Raw genomic sequence first — 12056 nt, forward strand, 5'->3', positions numbered from 1 at the left:
ATTCCCGTGAACCCGTTTCAGCACCCGGGACAGGCGTCGCGTGCTCGCATGGCAACATGGCCACAGAGGTGAGCAACACCCTTTATCCATTAATGCTTTTCTGCACCCGCTGTGCTTAAAGACTTGTTTTGTAGGACACCAGTCCGTGTAATCGGTGTCGTTATTTAAATCAGGGCTGGAGATCACGGATCAGTTCGTGACGTTACAGACAAACTGTCCGTTTTCACGCGTCGTTTTTAAATCCGACAGAGATACTGCTAAACCAATAACACAGAATAAACTAAACATACAACACACAGTGTAAGCTACATGCTAGTCATGAGCAGCTACAAGTTAAACGATTATAAACACAGATAGATAGATAGATAGATAGATAGATAGATAGATAGATAGATAGATAGATAGATAGATAGATAGATAGGCAAGGCGGTAATTAAATTTTTATTTGAGTCGAAGTGACTTAAAATCAAACCGACTATTCTGCTTTAACTACATTTTAAAGGTTGTGATCAGGCAGCCGACATGTTTAGTAGTTCTTGGTGCCTTGCTAAATGAGTAGTTTACCCCAAAAAACAATTTCATTAACATAGTTTTCATGTTAGGGTTAAGCTTATTGGTTTCAGTATCATCTGTTGAACACAACATACTGAAGAATGTTGGCAAAAAGCAGCCATTGATATCTAGTATTTTAGTTTGTACCATGGATGTCGATGGCTGCTTTTCCCCAACATTTTTAACAGTATCTTCTTTTGTGTTCTTTTAAAATTCATACACGTTTATCAAAACACTTGAATGCGAGTAAATGACATCATTTTGGTTTTTGGGTGAACTATCTCTTTAATAGGTAATGTTTGAGTCACGTTGATTAAGTTTGATTAATGTCAGATAGTATGCTGCTGTTACATCACATAGATAGATAGATAGATAGATAGATAGATAGATAGATAGATAGATAGATAGATAGATAGATAGATAGATAGATAGATAGATGTTAATCAAAATTACTATTATTTGAGTCGAAGTTACTTAAAATCAAACCAACTCTTCTGCTTTAACTACATTTTAAAGGTTGTGATCAGGTGGCCGACATGTTAACTTATTCTTGGTGACTAGGTAAAGGAATAGTTCACCCAAAAACACATTTTAAAAATGTAAAAAAAAAAAAAAAAAAAAAACACTCTAAAAAGTTATTTATTTAACCCAATAGTTGAGTTAAAAATATTTGGTGCTTTGTTGGGTTATTTTTAACCTTTATTGGGTTATTTATTAATAACTCAATCAGTTGGGTTAAAAATTTTGAATTTCAACAGTCAACTAATTTAACTGACCCAGAACAGCTGTATTAATATGCGGGCGTAATGTTGTTTTTGCTTTATAACCTTTATTTAAACTCTAACACTGCTGTTTTTTATCAAATTACCTCTCCATCTCATGTTTTTCTATCTGCTTCACCAGCGATCTGTATTAAATGTATAAAAACGCTCTGTCTGGAACTTAAAATGTAGTAGAAATAAAGCATTTTCAATATTTTTAAAAAGCTGCATGTCATTTATTTACACAGAAATAATGATACAAATAATAGTAGTACTAGTAATTGTAGCATTAGTAATACTAGAATGGAAAAAAGAACATTTACTCAAAATAACCCAATGCATGGGTCAAAATAACTCTAGTTGGGAAGGTGCTATAATAACTTATATAGTTGGGTTGTATGTCTATTTTAACTGAGTACATACATTCATTAACATAACTGTCCATAACATAATTTCCATCTGTAAGGGTTAAGTTTATTGGTTTCAGTAAATTTCATCTGTTGAACACAACATACAGAGAATTGTTGGGGGGAAAGCAAATAACAATAGTGGTTTTAGTTTCTGCTATGGATGTTAATGGCTGTTTTTCCCCAACAGTCTTCAGAGTATCTTTTGTGTTCAACAGAAGAAAGAAAATTATAAAAGTTTATCAAATGACATAAATTTAATTTTTGGGTGAACTAGCCCTTTAATAAGTAATGCTTGTGTTGTGTTGATCAGATTAGGATCATATCAGACAGCATGCTGCTGTTACATTAGATATTATAATGTTCATTTGTTTGCTCATTTGTTTGTTTTGATTTGAAAATAGACGCTTTTTAATGTTTGCACCTCTTCAGACAGTGTTCAGACTGCTTAAAATGCCCTTGCAGAGATCAGATCAAGAGGAAAGTGTGGTAAATTGTAAGTTACCATGAATGACAAAGGCTCGTGTGCGTCCAGTCAGAAGGATCTGCTCTCCGTATTTAAATCAGCGCGTGTGTCCGTGTGTTGTGACGTAGGCGAGCGCGCAGCTGGACATCAAAGAGGATAAAAGCGGCTGTCCACGGGTCCCTAAGCTCTTTTAGCGAAAGCACAGCGAGTGTTTGTGAGCGAGTTTAGGTTATCTCGTCGGTGACCGGAATGATTTCAGCACCGCGGACAGCGACGGACCGAACAAAACTCCCGTACTGTCACGAATCTGTAAGCATTTTTAAATCATTTATAAAAGTGATTTGTATTTATCTGTTCCGCTCCGGTGTCATTTCAATTCGTTTCCACAAGTTATTTTGAGGTTTACTGAGGAGGAGTCAAAAATGTGTGTGCGCTGTCCCGCCAAATAACCTTGAAAGCGCGCGCGCGAGGATGGTTGTCTTTGTTTAGTCTCGTGTTTCCATTAAACAAACATTCAGTCGTCAGAGCATTGATCAATAATCATTCAGTACAGGCGACAGAGGCTGATTAGATTGTGTTTTGATATATTTGGTATCAGTGGTGAGTGTGTGTGTGTTAAATGATCGTCTCCTCGCGATCGATCGGTTGTGCTCTCGGGAGTCGGTAACAGTGTCTCTCTTCTGTCTGAGACCGTTACCGAGAGCCGCGGGTGTACATAATTAATGAGGCGTTTAGTAACAACAGCCTGGAGCATTTATGCGTGGTAAGTCTCGGTTTACCCGTTTAAAAGTGGCGGTGCCATCATACAGTATAGCTCTCAGATGGTACTGTCCAGTGATATTTACATTGAAGCACTTGACTAAACTTGGTTCTAATATGGTAAGTCAGGCTCAAAGCCAGCCTATTGAAAGGGGGTTCTTATTTCTGAAAAAGTCGAATTTTTTGCTGTTATTCGCCTCATTTTTCTATAAATTTTAGTGACATTTTAAAGAACTATTCTTTGCTGAATCAGCTTGTGGGATGGTGATCATAACCACACTTTTTGATGCACCAAAAATATTTCCTACAATTTTGTCAAAGTGCTGAAAGTATTTATTTACACATTTGGATTTAAACTGTAAGTTAATTGCTATATATATATATATATATATATATATATATATATATATATATATATATATATAGTAATATTGTTATGAGATTAGCATTTTCAAAAAATAATAACAATGAAATATGAAGAAATACTTGAAAAAAACTTTTTAAAAACAAATTTATTATCATTTATCCTAAAAAAAAATATAGGAATCTGATAAAACTTGTTTTAAATTAAAAACTGTAGCCTGTGGGCAAATAAAAACTCTCCAGCTCATTCAACTTTCCTTAGTCAGAATCTGGCCACTTGAATAATTAAAAAATATGCCTTAATGCCTTCTTCTATCTACAATTTTCACAATTAATGATGGCATAGCGATCAAAATGTGATAAATTAGCTCATGTAGGGGTCAAATTCTGCATTTCGAGCCACCCAAACCCCCTTGGCTTTTTGCCTCTAAGTGCAGGAAATGGTCTAATTGATTTTAATATAGCCTATAGAAGACTGATATAAAGTTGAACTGTCATCTCAGCCAAAATGAAGCATTTTTGTTTAACAGCACCTCAGAATAATGAGACATATATATTACAAGCTGTGCCTTTATGCTGGATATTAGCTAAGAAACTAATTCTGCACAATTAGAAGCCTGAATGTGAGCTTGTTTTTGATATCTGGTTTAGGTTTTTATAAACCTAGGATATGGTAATGGTGACCTGTAACTGCTTATGGGCTGAAATGGTTTCAAGAGTTCACACTTAGCTGATGATTGATTATAAGCAAGTTTGGCATGCTGTCCCGGGAGAGAGCCCTGAGCTCGAAGGTTCTTGAGCCCTGGGCTCCCTCCCGTTTGGAGGAAGAGAGGGGAGCCTCGAGCTCAGGTAGATCTCGACAACTCCCCTTTTTATAATAGCTAAGGATTAAGATTGAAGGCTATTAAAAGATATGCTGCATTATTAGATTACCTGTATTGAAATTTAGATTTAACGATTAACTTGTTGTACATGTTTTTGGAATGTGGGAGGAAACCGGAGAACCCGGGGAAAACCCACGCAAGCACGGGAAGAACATGCAAACTACACACAGAAACGACCACCGGCCTGTTAAGGAACTAGAACCGGTGACGTTCTTGCTGTGAGGCGACAGTGCTAGTCACTGAGCCACCGTGCTGCCCTATGGAGGGAAAGGTGAAAAGGTAGGGGTGGAAGGGGGGATTCTTCAAATCGAAGATGACTGTAGTGAGAAAACCCTGGCTCTTTATAGTGGTTAGGAATGGCCTGATTGGTGGATCAAGCATGCTAATGCAGGACCAGCCGTGTTCAATCATAATCACGTGCTCCTCTCGAAATTAGTTTATGAATAAACTTCACTTCAAGAGTTCACACTTAGCTGATGATTGATTATAAGCAAGTTTGGCATGCTGTCCCGGGAGAGAGCCCTGAGCTCGAAGGTTCTTGAGCCCTGGGCTCCCTCCCGTTTGGAGGAAGAGAGGGGAGCCTCGAGCTCAGGTAGATCTCGACAACTCCCCAAAATGCTCCGCTCGGGACAGCAGCCGCGTATTTGAAGAACCCCCCAAAAGGCACAGGAGATTAATGCCATATCCGGCTGCTGAAAAGTGATACAGAAATAGCTTGGAGGAGCAACAGAGACTGGTGTGGGTGTAAAAATTAACTGAAAGTGCTTATGTATGACTATGTGTGCTCCCGGGTTCTGTTAATTGTAAGGACCAGCGGGAGAGTGAGTGGGGTAAGTGTAAAGGTTTAAAACATATGTGGTGAGTTTCGTAAAGGTTTAGTATAGTAGTGATGGAAAATAAAGCTGTAAGGTTCTGCGGAGCTGTAGCTGCAGATGAGAAGCGGTTAACTGATTAACCGCTTTGGCAGTCCAATGGGGAGTGTGTCAGTAGTGGTATGGATAAATGGTAGTGTGCGTGAGCTCCGGTGGAGCGACACTGCTGCAGCAGTGGTGCAGGGGGGATGAAGCTCGGCTGAGCGTCTCTGCGACTGCAGAGGTGCGATGGTAGTCAGTACTAAGGGGAAGAATACGCTTCTGCAGCAGCGTTTTAACTGCTTTAGCAGTGCTGGGAGTGACAGAAGTGGTATAAGTGTAATGGAAGTGTGCATGAGCTCCAGCAGAGCGTCACTGCTGCAGCAGTGGTGCAGGGGATGTAAATGATGCTCGGCTGAGCGTCTCTGCTGCTGCAGAGGTGCAATGGAAGTCAGTATTTGTAAGGGAAATACGCCTCCGCAGGGACGTTTAACTGCTTTAGCAGTGCTGGAGAGTGTATCAGTATTGGGTTGCTAAATGAAAGTGTATATGCGCTCGCTGAGCGTCACTGCTGCGGCAGTGATGTGGAGGGGAGTGATGCTCGGCTGAGCGTCTCTGCGACTGCAGAGGTGCGGTGGTAGTCAGTCCTAAGGGGAAGAATACGCTTCTGCAGCAGCGTTTTAACTGCTTTAGCAGTGCTGGGAGTGACAGAAGTGGTATAAGTGTAATGGAAGTGTGCATGAGCTCCAGCAGAGCGTCACTGCTGCAGCAGTGGTGCAGGGGATGTAAATGATGCTCGGCTGAGCGTCTCTGCTGCTGCAGAGGTGCAATGGAAGTCAGTATCTGGAAGGTAAATACGCCTTCGCAGAGACGTTTAACTGCTTTGGCAGTGCTGGAGAGTGTATCAGTAGTGGATTGCTAAGTGGAAGTGTATATGCGCTTGCTAAGCGTCACTGCTGCGGCAGTGATGTAGAGGGGAGTGATGCTCGGCTGAGCGTCTCTGCGGCTGCAGAGGTGCGGTGAAAGTCAGTTTCTAAAGGGAAGTGCGCTTTGGAGAGCTGATTAACAGCTGTGTAGCAGATAGGAATCAGACACAGTAGAGCGACTCTGTGGCTGCAGGGGTGCATAGGTATTCAGAGTCTGGTGCATTATATGTGTGAAAGCAATACATGTTCCCGCTAAGCCTTTACAGCTGAATTATAGCGGGGAGTGTGGTGATGGAAAATAAATTGATACTACAATGCAATGTAATTAAGTGGAGCTGCTGTAAAGGTGTGATGGTGGTCAGTATGTAAGCAATACGAGTTCCCGCTAAGCCTTTATGGCTGTATTGTTGCGGGGAGTGTGGTGATGGAGAATAAATTGATGCTACAATGCAATGTAATTAAGTGGAGCTGCTGTAGAGGTGTAATTGTAGTCAGTATGGAAGCAATACGAGTTCCCGCTACGCCTTTACGGCTGTATTATTGCGGCGGAGTGTGATAATGGTAAAATTTTTTTTTGAAAAGTGTACATGTGAGCTTTTAAAGAGCTTCACTGCTGTGGCAGTGGGAGCTTGGGGCTACCCCTGTGGGAGTCCGAGCTGCGGAGAATGAGTGCAAGTGAAATTAAAAAATTATGAAGAGAAAGAGAAGGGAAGTTTAATAAAATAAAAAGGAAAGTTTAGTAAAAATGAGTCCTATGCAACTAAGACAGAAAGTAGGAAGAACAGACAGAGTCGTGCTGCTTGGAAACTAGGTTGAAGTCTGCAACCGAGAATCAGCTGGGCTTCTCTGAGGAAATATTGGCTGAGGCAAATTGAGGATTTAGAGGTGTTAGAGGACCAATGACAGAGTTTATATCTGTTGTTGGAAGACTGTTCAGGCAGGGTGTCACTGCTGCAGCATTGGTGCAGGGGAAAAAAAATAATCTCAGCAGAGCTTCTCTGCAGTTACAGAAGTGCAATAAAATCAGTGGTGCAGAGAATTAAGGCTAAACAGCCGTCTCTGCAGTTGCAGCTCAGGCAAAGCTTAACTGTTGCAGCAGTGGTGCAGAGGGAGAATAAGGCTCGGCAAAGCGTCTCTGCAAGAGCAGAGGTGCAGTGGTACTCAGTATTCGAGTCTCACGTGGAAATACTAAGTACTATTAGCAGTGATATTTAGAGATGAAAGTGAAAAAGGGGCTCAGCTAGAGCGTCACTGCAGTTGCAGTGATGTTAATGGGGTGTATAGTTAAGTGGAGCACCTAAACAGTCGATATTAGTAAGTTTTGAGTGCTCCCGCAGGGACGTTAAATACTGCCTTTAGTGATATGTAAAGATGAAGGTGAATAAAGCATATGCTAGAGGGTCACTGCGGTAGCAGTGGTGCTTTGGGTGTGCAACTCTGCGGAGCATTTCTGCGGCTGCAGTGGTGTAGTGGGCCAGTATGGAGGCAACTTGTGCTCCCGCAGAAGCATTTACTGCTGTATTAGTGCGGGGAGTGCAACGATAGTGGTATTTAGAAAATTTGTAAGTGTATGCAAGCTCATTTAGAACGTTCCTGTTGCAGCAACTGAAACTCAAGACAACCCCTGAATTGGTCGGAGCTGTGGTGAATGAAAGTGAATAGAAGTATAGGATAGTTTAAATTTGGAGAGAAAAAGTTAAAGCTAGAAAAACAGGGAAGGGTAGTGAAGGAGCTCCTATGTTAAATAGGAAGGGAAATCGGAAGGAAATGACAGAGTCATACTTCATACCCAATAATGCATGATGGTGGAAGTTGGCTGGAGAGGATCGGCTGGGCTTCCCCGAGGTGGTATTGCTCTTCTGTGGTGTAAAAATGCTAAGAGGTTTAGAACCAGGGCCGGAGTGGGACACCTTTTCAGCTCTGGAGTTTCAAGCCTCAGACCGGCCCACCTCAGTTCACGACTGACTATATTAAAATAAGTAAATAAATATTTCCAAATCAGTTTCTAATGGCACTATCATGTCTTTTTTTTTTTTTTTTTTTTTTTTTTTTTTTTTTTTTTTTTTTTAAGAAAACAGCTGCTTTAGAACTTCAAATGTTCTACAACCCTAACAGTATTATATGTCTTATCAAAAAATGAAAACACTAAATTACTCTAGCAAGGATCGAACCCAGGTCCGCAGCGTCTTAACCTAACGTGCCAACCACTCGACCACAACAAAAGAGAAAAGTTGTGGTAAAATAATGAATAAAAAGCTGTGGTCAAGTAAATGAATTAAAAAAGTGTCACTGCTGAGAGCAACAGATTCTGGAGCTAGGGACACCGGCCCTCGCGGCCAAAATAAAACAGACCGGCCCACCGGGAATTCTCCCGGTCCTCCCGATTAGCCAATCCGGGCCTGTTTAGAACAGGTGTGTGGGGGAACGGATATCATCCTGCATCCCTTCATCCTGCGAAGATAGATCAGATATGGTTAGGTGTATCGTTGGATTGAAATGTCATACTTAGTTCAGAAGACTTAAATTATAAAGGCTAGTGTGAATATGGCATCGAGGGTGTGGGCTATGTGAGTGGAAAAGTGTCATTTGCAAAGAGTGTAAATGTATTTAGAAATGGATGTGGAGTGTAATAGGTTGGATGAGGGTCAGCTTCTGCAACCAGCTGACATGATCTCTGAAATGAGAAAAACAAGAGAGAATCAGAAATGACATTACAACATGGTACATGTATGGCAAACACAATGAATTATTTTAGCTGATAACCATGCGGGGCGTCTTAATAAGAGCATGGGCAACTAAGTGTGGAAGTGCCTTTGTTAATGCATGGTACGAAGCCTCATTGTCGCAACGAGCAAAGATAGTAGAGGTAGGCATTTGTCCCTCCTAAGGATGGCATATTAAATGAGAAATCTGCTCGACTAGTGATCCTGATGTACCTCTTGAAGACAGGGTAGGTGGAATTATAGTGGAGTTTAAACCCCTTGGTTTGTATCTAACGCAGAGTCAATTGATGAAACATCAGACATGTCAGAAATGTCCTCCTCTTATTCGTGGAAGTCAAAGCGGGAAGTTTGTTTCTTTGCTGTTTTCACATCTAACCAACTTGCCATTATAAGCTTATGGCTTATAAGTGTATGGACATGAGTCACTGGGGCATATTACGATTGGACTTCTATGCCTAATGCATTGAATGTTTTTCAGTAGCAGAGTAAACTTTTTAGAAGTTAAACTGCTATCAGATGTGGCAGTTTTTTTTTTTTTTTTTTTTTTTTTTTTTTTTTTTTTTTTTTTACATTTTATAATTATTTATTTTCTTTATTATTTATTTATTAATTTATGTATTTATTTATTTATCATCTGCCAACATCAAACCCTGAACTTAAAATTAATGTCACCATTTAGTAGTAATTGTGTAAATGTAATGATAATCATTCATGAGCTTGTCATGAGAGAGGGTGGGACCATCTCAAATTTTTGAGAGTTCATTGGATGGTGGCGCTTCTCCTTTCAGCTATTGGCTCGAAGGAGTGTCAATCAAAGTTGCAGAAAAAGGCTGGCGGCCATTTTGTTTGCCAGAGAACTAGTGTTATGATTGGAGACGCTACTCTATTGAATGCACCACAGCGACTAGTTTGGAGGATTAACATGGATGTTTATCAATGTATACATAAGTTGTGGACTGATGTTTTAAGGATTGGATTGTCTACAACCTTGATTGAGAGGTGAGTCATTCTATTCACGCTAGAATCATCCTTTAAAGATGGATGTTTAATCTTAGTTGTAGTTTGTGAGGCTTCCCCTTAAAAAGTGTCATGTATGTTACCGCTGGTGCACCCCTAGAAGAGAGTTCAGCTTGAATCGCAGGCATTGAGAGTTTAGGCAAAGTTCATGGATGGTGATCGAGTGTTTACTGTGATCTTGTTGGAGAATTGGGTTGAAGACACAGAGATTGCATTGTGTGAGGCAATTGAAGTAGAAGGTTGAGAAGTTGTAGTTGGATAAGTTGGTGTAGCTGGAGAAGTTGATGTAGCTGGAGAAGTTGATGTAGCTGGAGAAGTTGATGTAGCTGGAGAAGTTGTTGTTGTTGGAGAAGTTGATGTAGCTGGAGAAGTTGTTGTTGTTGGAGAAGTTGATGTAGCTGGAGAAGTTGTTGTTGTTGGAGAAGTTGATGTAGCTGGAGAAGTTGTTGTTGTTGGAGAAGTTGATGTAGCTGGAGAAGTTGTTGTTGTTGGAGAAGTTGATGTAGCTGGAGAAGTTGTTGTTGTTGGAGAAGTTGATGTAGCTGGAGAAGTTGTTGTTGTTGGAGAAGTTGATGTAGCTGGAGAAGTTGTTGTTGTTGGAGAAGTTGATGTAGCTGGAGAAGTTGTTGTTGTTGGAGAAGTTGATGTAGCTGGAGAAGTTGTTGTTGTTGGAGAAGTTGATGTAGCTGGAGAAGTTGATGTTGTTGCTGGAGAAGTTGTAGCTGGAGAAGTTGATGTAGCTGCAGTAGCAGTAGCAGTAGCAGTAGCAGTAGCAGTAGCAGTAGCAGTAGCAGTAGCAGTAGCAGTAGCAGTAGCAGTAGCAGTAGCAGTAGCAGTAGCAGTAGCAGTAGCAGTAGCAGTAGCAGTAGCAGTAGCAGTAGCAGTAGCAGTAGCAGTAGCAGCAGCTGATGCAGAGCAGTGTATTCTTCAAATCGAAGATGACTGTAGTGAGAAAACCCTGGCTCTTTATAGTGGTTAGGAATGGCCTGATTGGTGGATCAAGCATGCTAATGCAGGACCAGCCGTGTTCAATCATAATCACGTGCTCCTCTCGAAATTAGTTTATGAATAAACTTCACTTAGGGAACATTGAGCTGAGGAGCCACATTTTTTTTTTTTTTTGATGAATTTATTTTATTTATTTATTTTTTTATGCTTACTTAAAAAATTTATTGGCCTTTGTATTTCTTCTGTTCTAGTTTATATATATTTACATACACACAAATCCAATCCAATTGTGCATGGTCCATAGGGCTGGTCGATATGGCAAAAATGCAATTTCCATAATTATTTTCCATATTGAACGATAACAATATGTATATCTCAATACGTTTTTAATGCTTCCAGATTTAAAAGAGTATACCAATAATGACTGAAGCCACAAAAATCAGAGGGTCCATTAAATGGCATAACATTTTTGTCCTATTAATTTTCGTTAGATGAAAATTTAGTCCATTTTTAATATCAACTCACTTTCAGATTCCCATTGTTGGACATTTCTGCTGTGTAATTGGCTCTTAGATCAATATAGAGTAAAAAAGTCCAGTGTTGTTGACATAAATTTTATAACGATGCAATATAATATTGTTTATCGGCCCAGTCCTTCCTGCAGGCACAGGACGTCAACATGATGTCTTATTGACGTTGTACCCCAATGTCGTGGGGACATTGGATTTAGTTTGGAAATGAAAATCGGGTTGATGCCAGAACCCAACATCGGGCCAACGTCCAACCTAATATCAACCAAATAACAACGTCTAATCATGTCACACCTTGACGTTGTGTGGACGTTACCACTATGACTCCTATCAGACGTTGCATTTTGGTCACTATCAAACACAACCTAAAATCAACCAAATATCAACGTCATTTCACATCGTTATTGGACGTCAAGAAAACGTTGTGCTTCGATGTTGTCTAGTCATTGCGTTAATGTCTGACTTCACGACCTGAATCTAACCTAATACTAACGTCCTATGATGTTGTGTGTCTGCGGGGCTAGGTCTGTTATTAATTTCATTTATACTGAAGAAATATGGTTTCATCAGATGTTTTCCTGATGTCTTTTAATTCTTAAACCTTCCCAATGTGGATATTTTTGCGTGTTCAACAGGTAAAAAGTGGTGTTGTGCATTTATTTGACACCAGATACGCCTTTTATCTGAGCTGTGCAAGAATTCTTGAGATCTGTGCAAATGTCCAGTGCCAGAGATTGATCGAGTCCACAGCACCACCGAAGAGCTGTGTGTCAAGACTGCGTGTGTGTGTGCTGTCTCAGCCTGTTACTATATCAGAGGACGTCGTGCACTGGCCGGTCCTGCTTCTAAAACATTAGAGGGAGTTTTTA

At 40.4% G+C, this 12056-nt stretch overlaps 2 protein-coding genes across 3 annotated transcripts in view; one reads left to right on the top strand and one right to left on the bottom strand.

Annotated features, from left to right (window-relative positions):
* The window catches only part of golga7ba (golgin A7 family, member Ba), a 22867-nt gene continuing 10811 nt past the window's right edge, over positions 1 to 12056 (top strand). Inside the window, exon 1 of one of the 2 annotated variants that reach the window (XM_087235634.1) lies at positions 1 to 68. In XM_087235634.1, the coding sequence (XP_087091760.1) occupies positions 57 to 68 (12 nt within the window). In that variant the 5' untranslated portion in view covers positions 1 to 56. 2 annotated transcript variants of the gene reach the window in all.
* LOC147847031 (uncharacterized) lies at positions 9328 to 10877 on the bottom strand. Its single transcript, XM_087238236.2, has 2 exons — positions 10073 to 10877; positions 9328 to 10017 (listed from the first exon to the last, which is right to left on the bottom strand). Exons 1-2 carry the CDS (start codon positions 10743 to 10745, stop codon positions 9845 to 9847), a joined length of 846 nt encoding a protein of 281 aa, XP_087094362.1. The 5' UTR covers positions 10746 to 10877; the 3' UTR covers positions 9328 to 9844.

The sequence above is a fragment of the Danio rerio genome, chromosome 1 (assembly GCF_052040795.2).
Source record: "Danio rerio strain M-AB ecotype USA chromosome 1, GRCz13ab, whole genome shotgun sequence".
Taxonomy (NCBI): Eukaryota; Metazoa; Chordata; class Actinopteri; order Cypriniformes; family Danionidae; genus Danio; species Danio rerio.

Bases quoted from the DNA above. Each gene is read 5' to 3' on its own strand.
- LOC147847031 (XM_087238236.2), bottom strand. From the start codon at position 10,745: ATGATTGAACACGGCTGGTCCTGCATTAGCATGCTTGATCCACCAATC. The intron at 10,018-10,072 runs GCTACATCAACT...CAACTTCTCCAG, and splicing joins CAACAACAACAACTTCTCCA to CTACATCAACTTCTCCAGCT.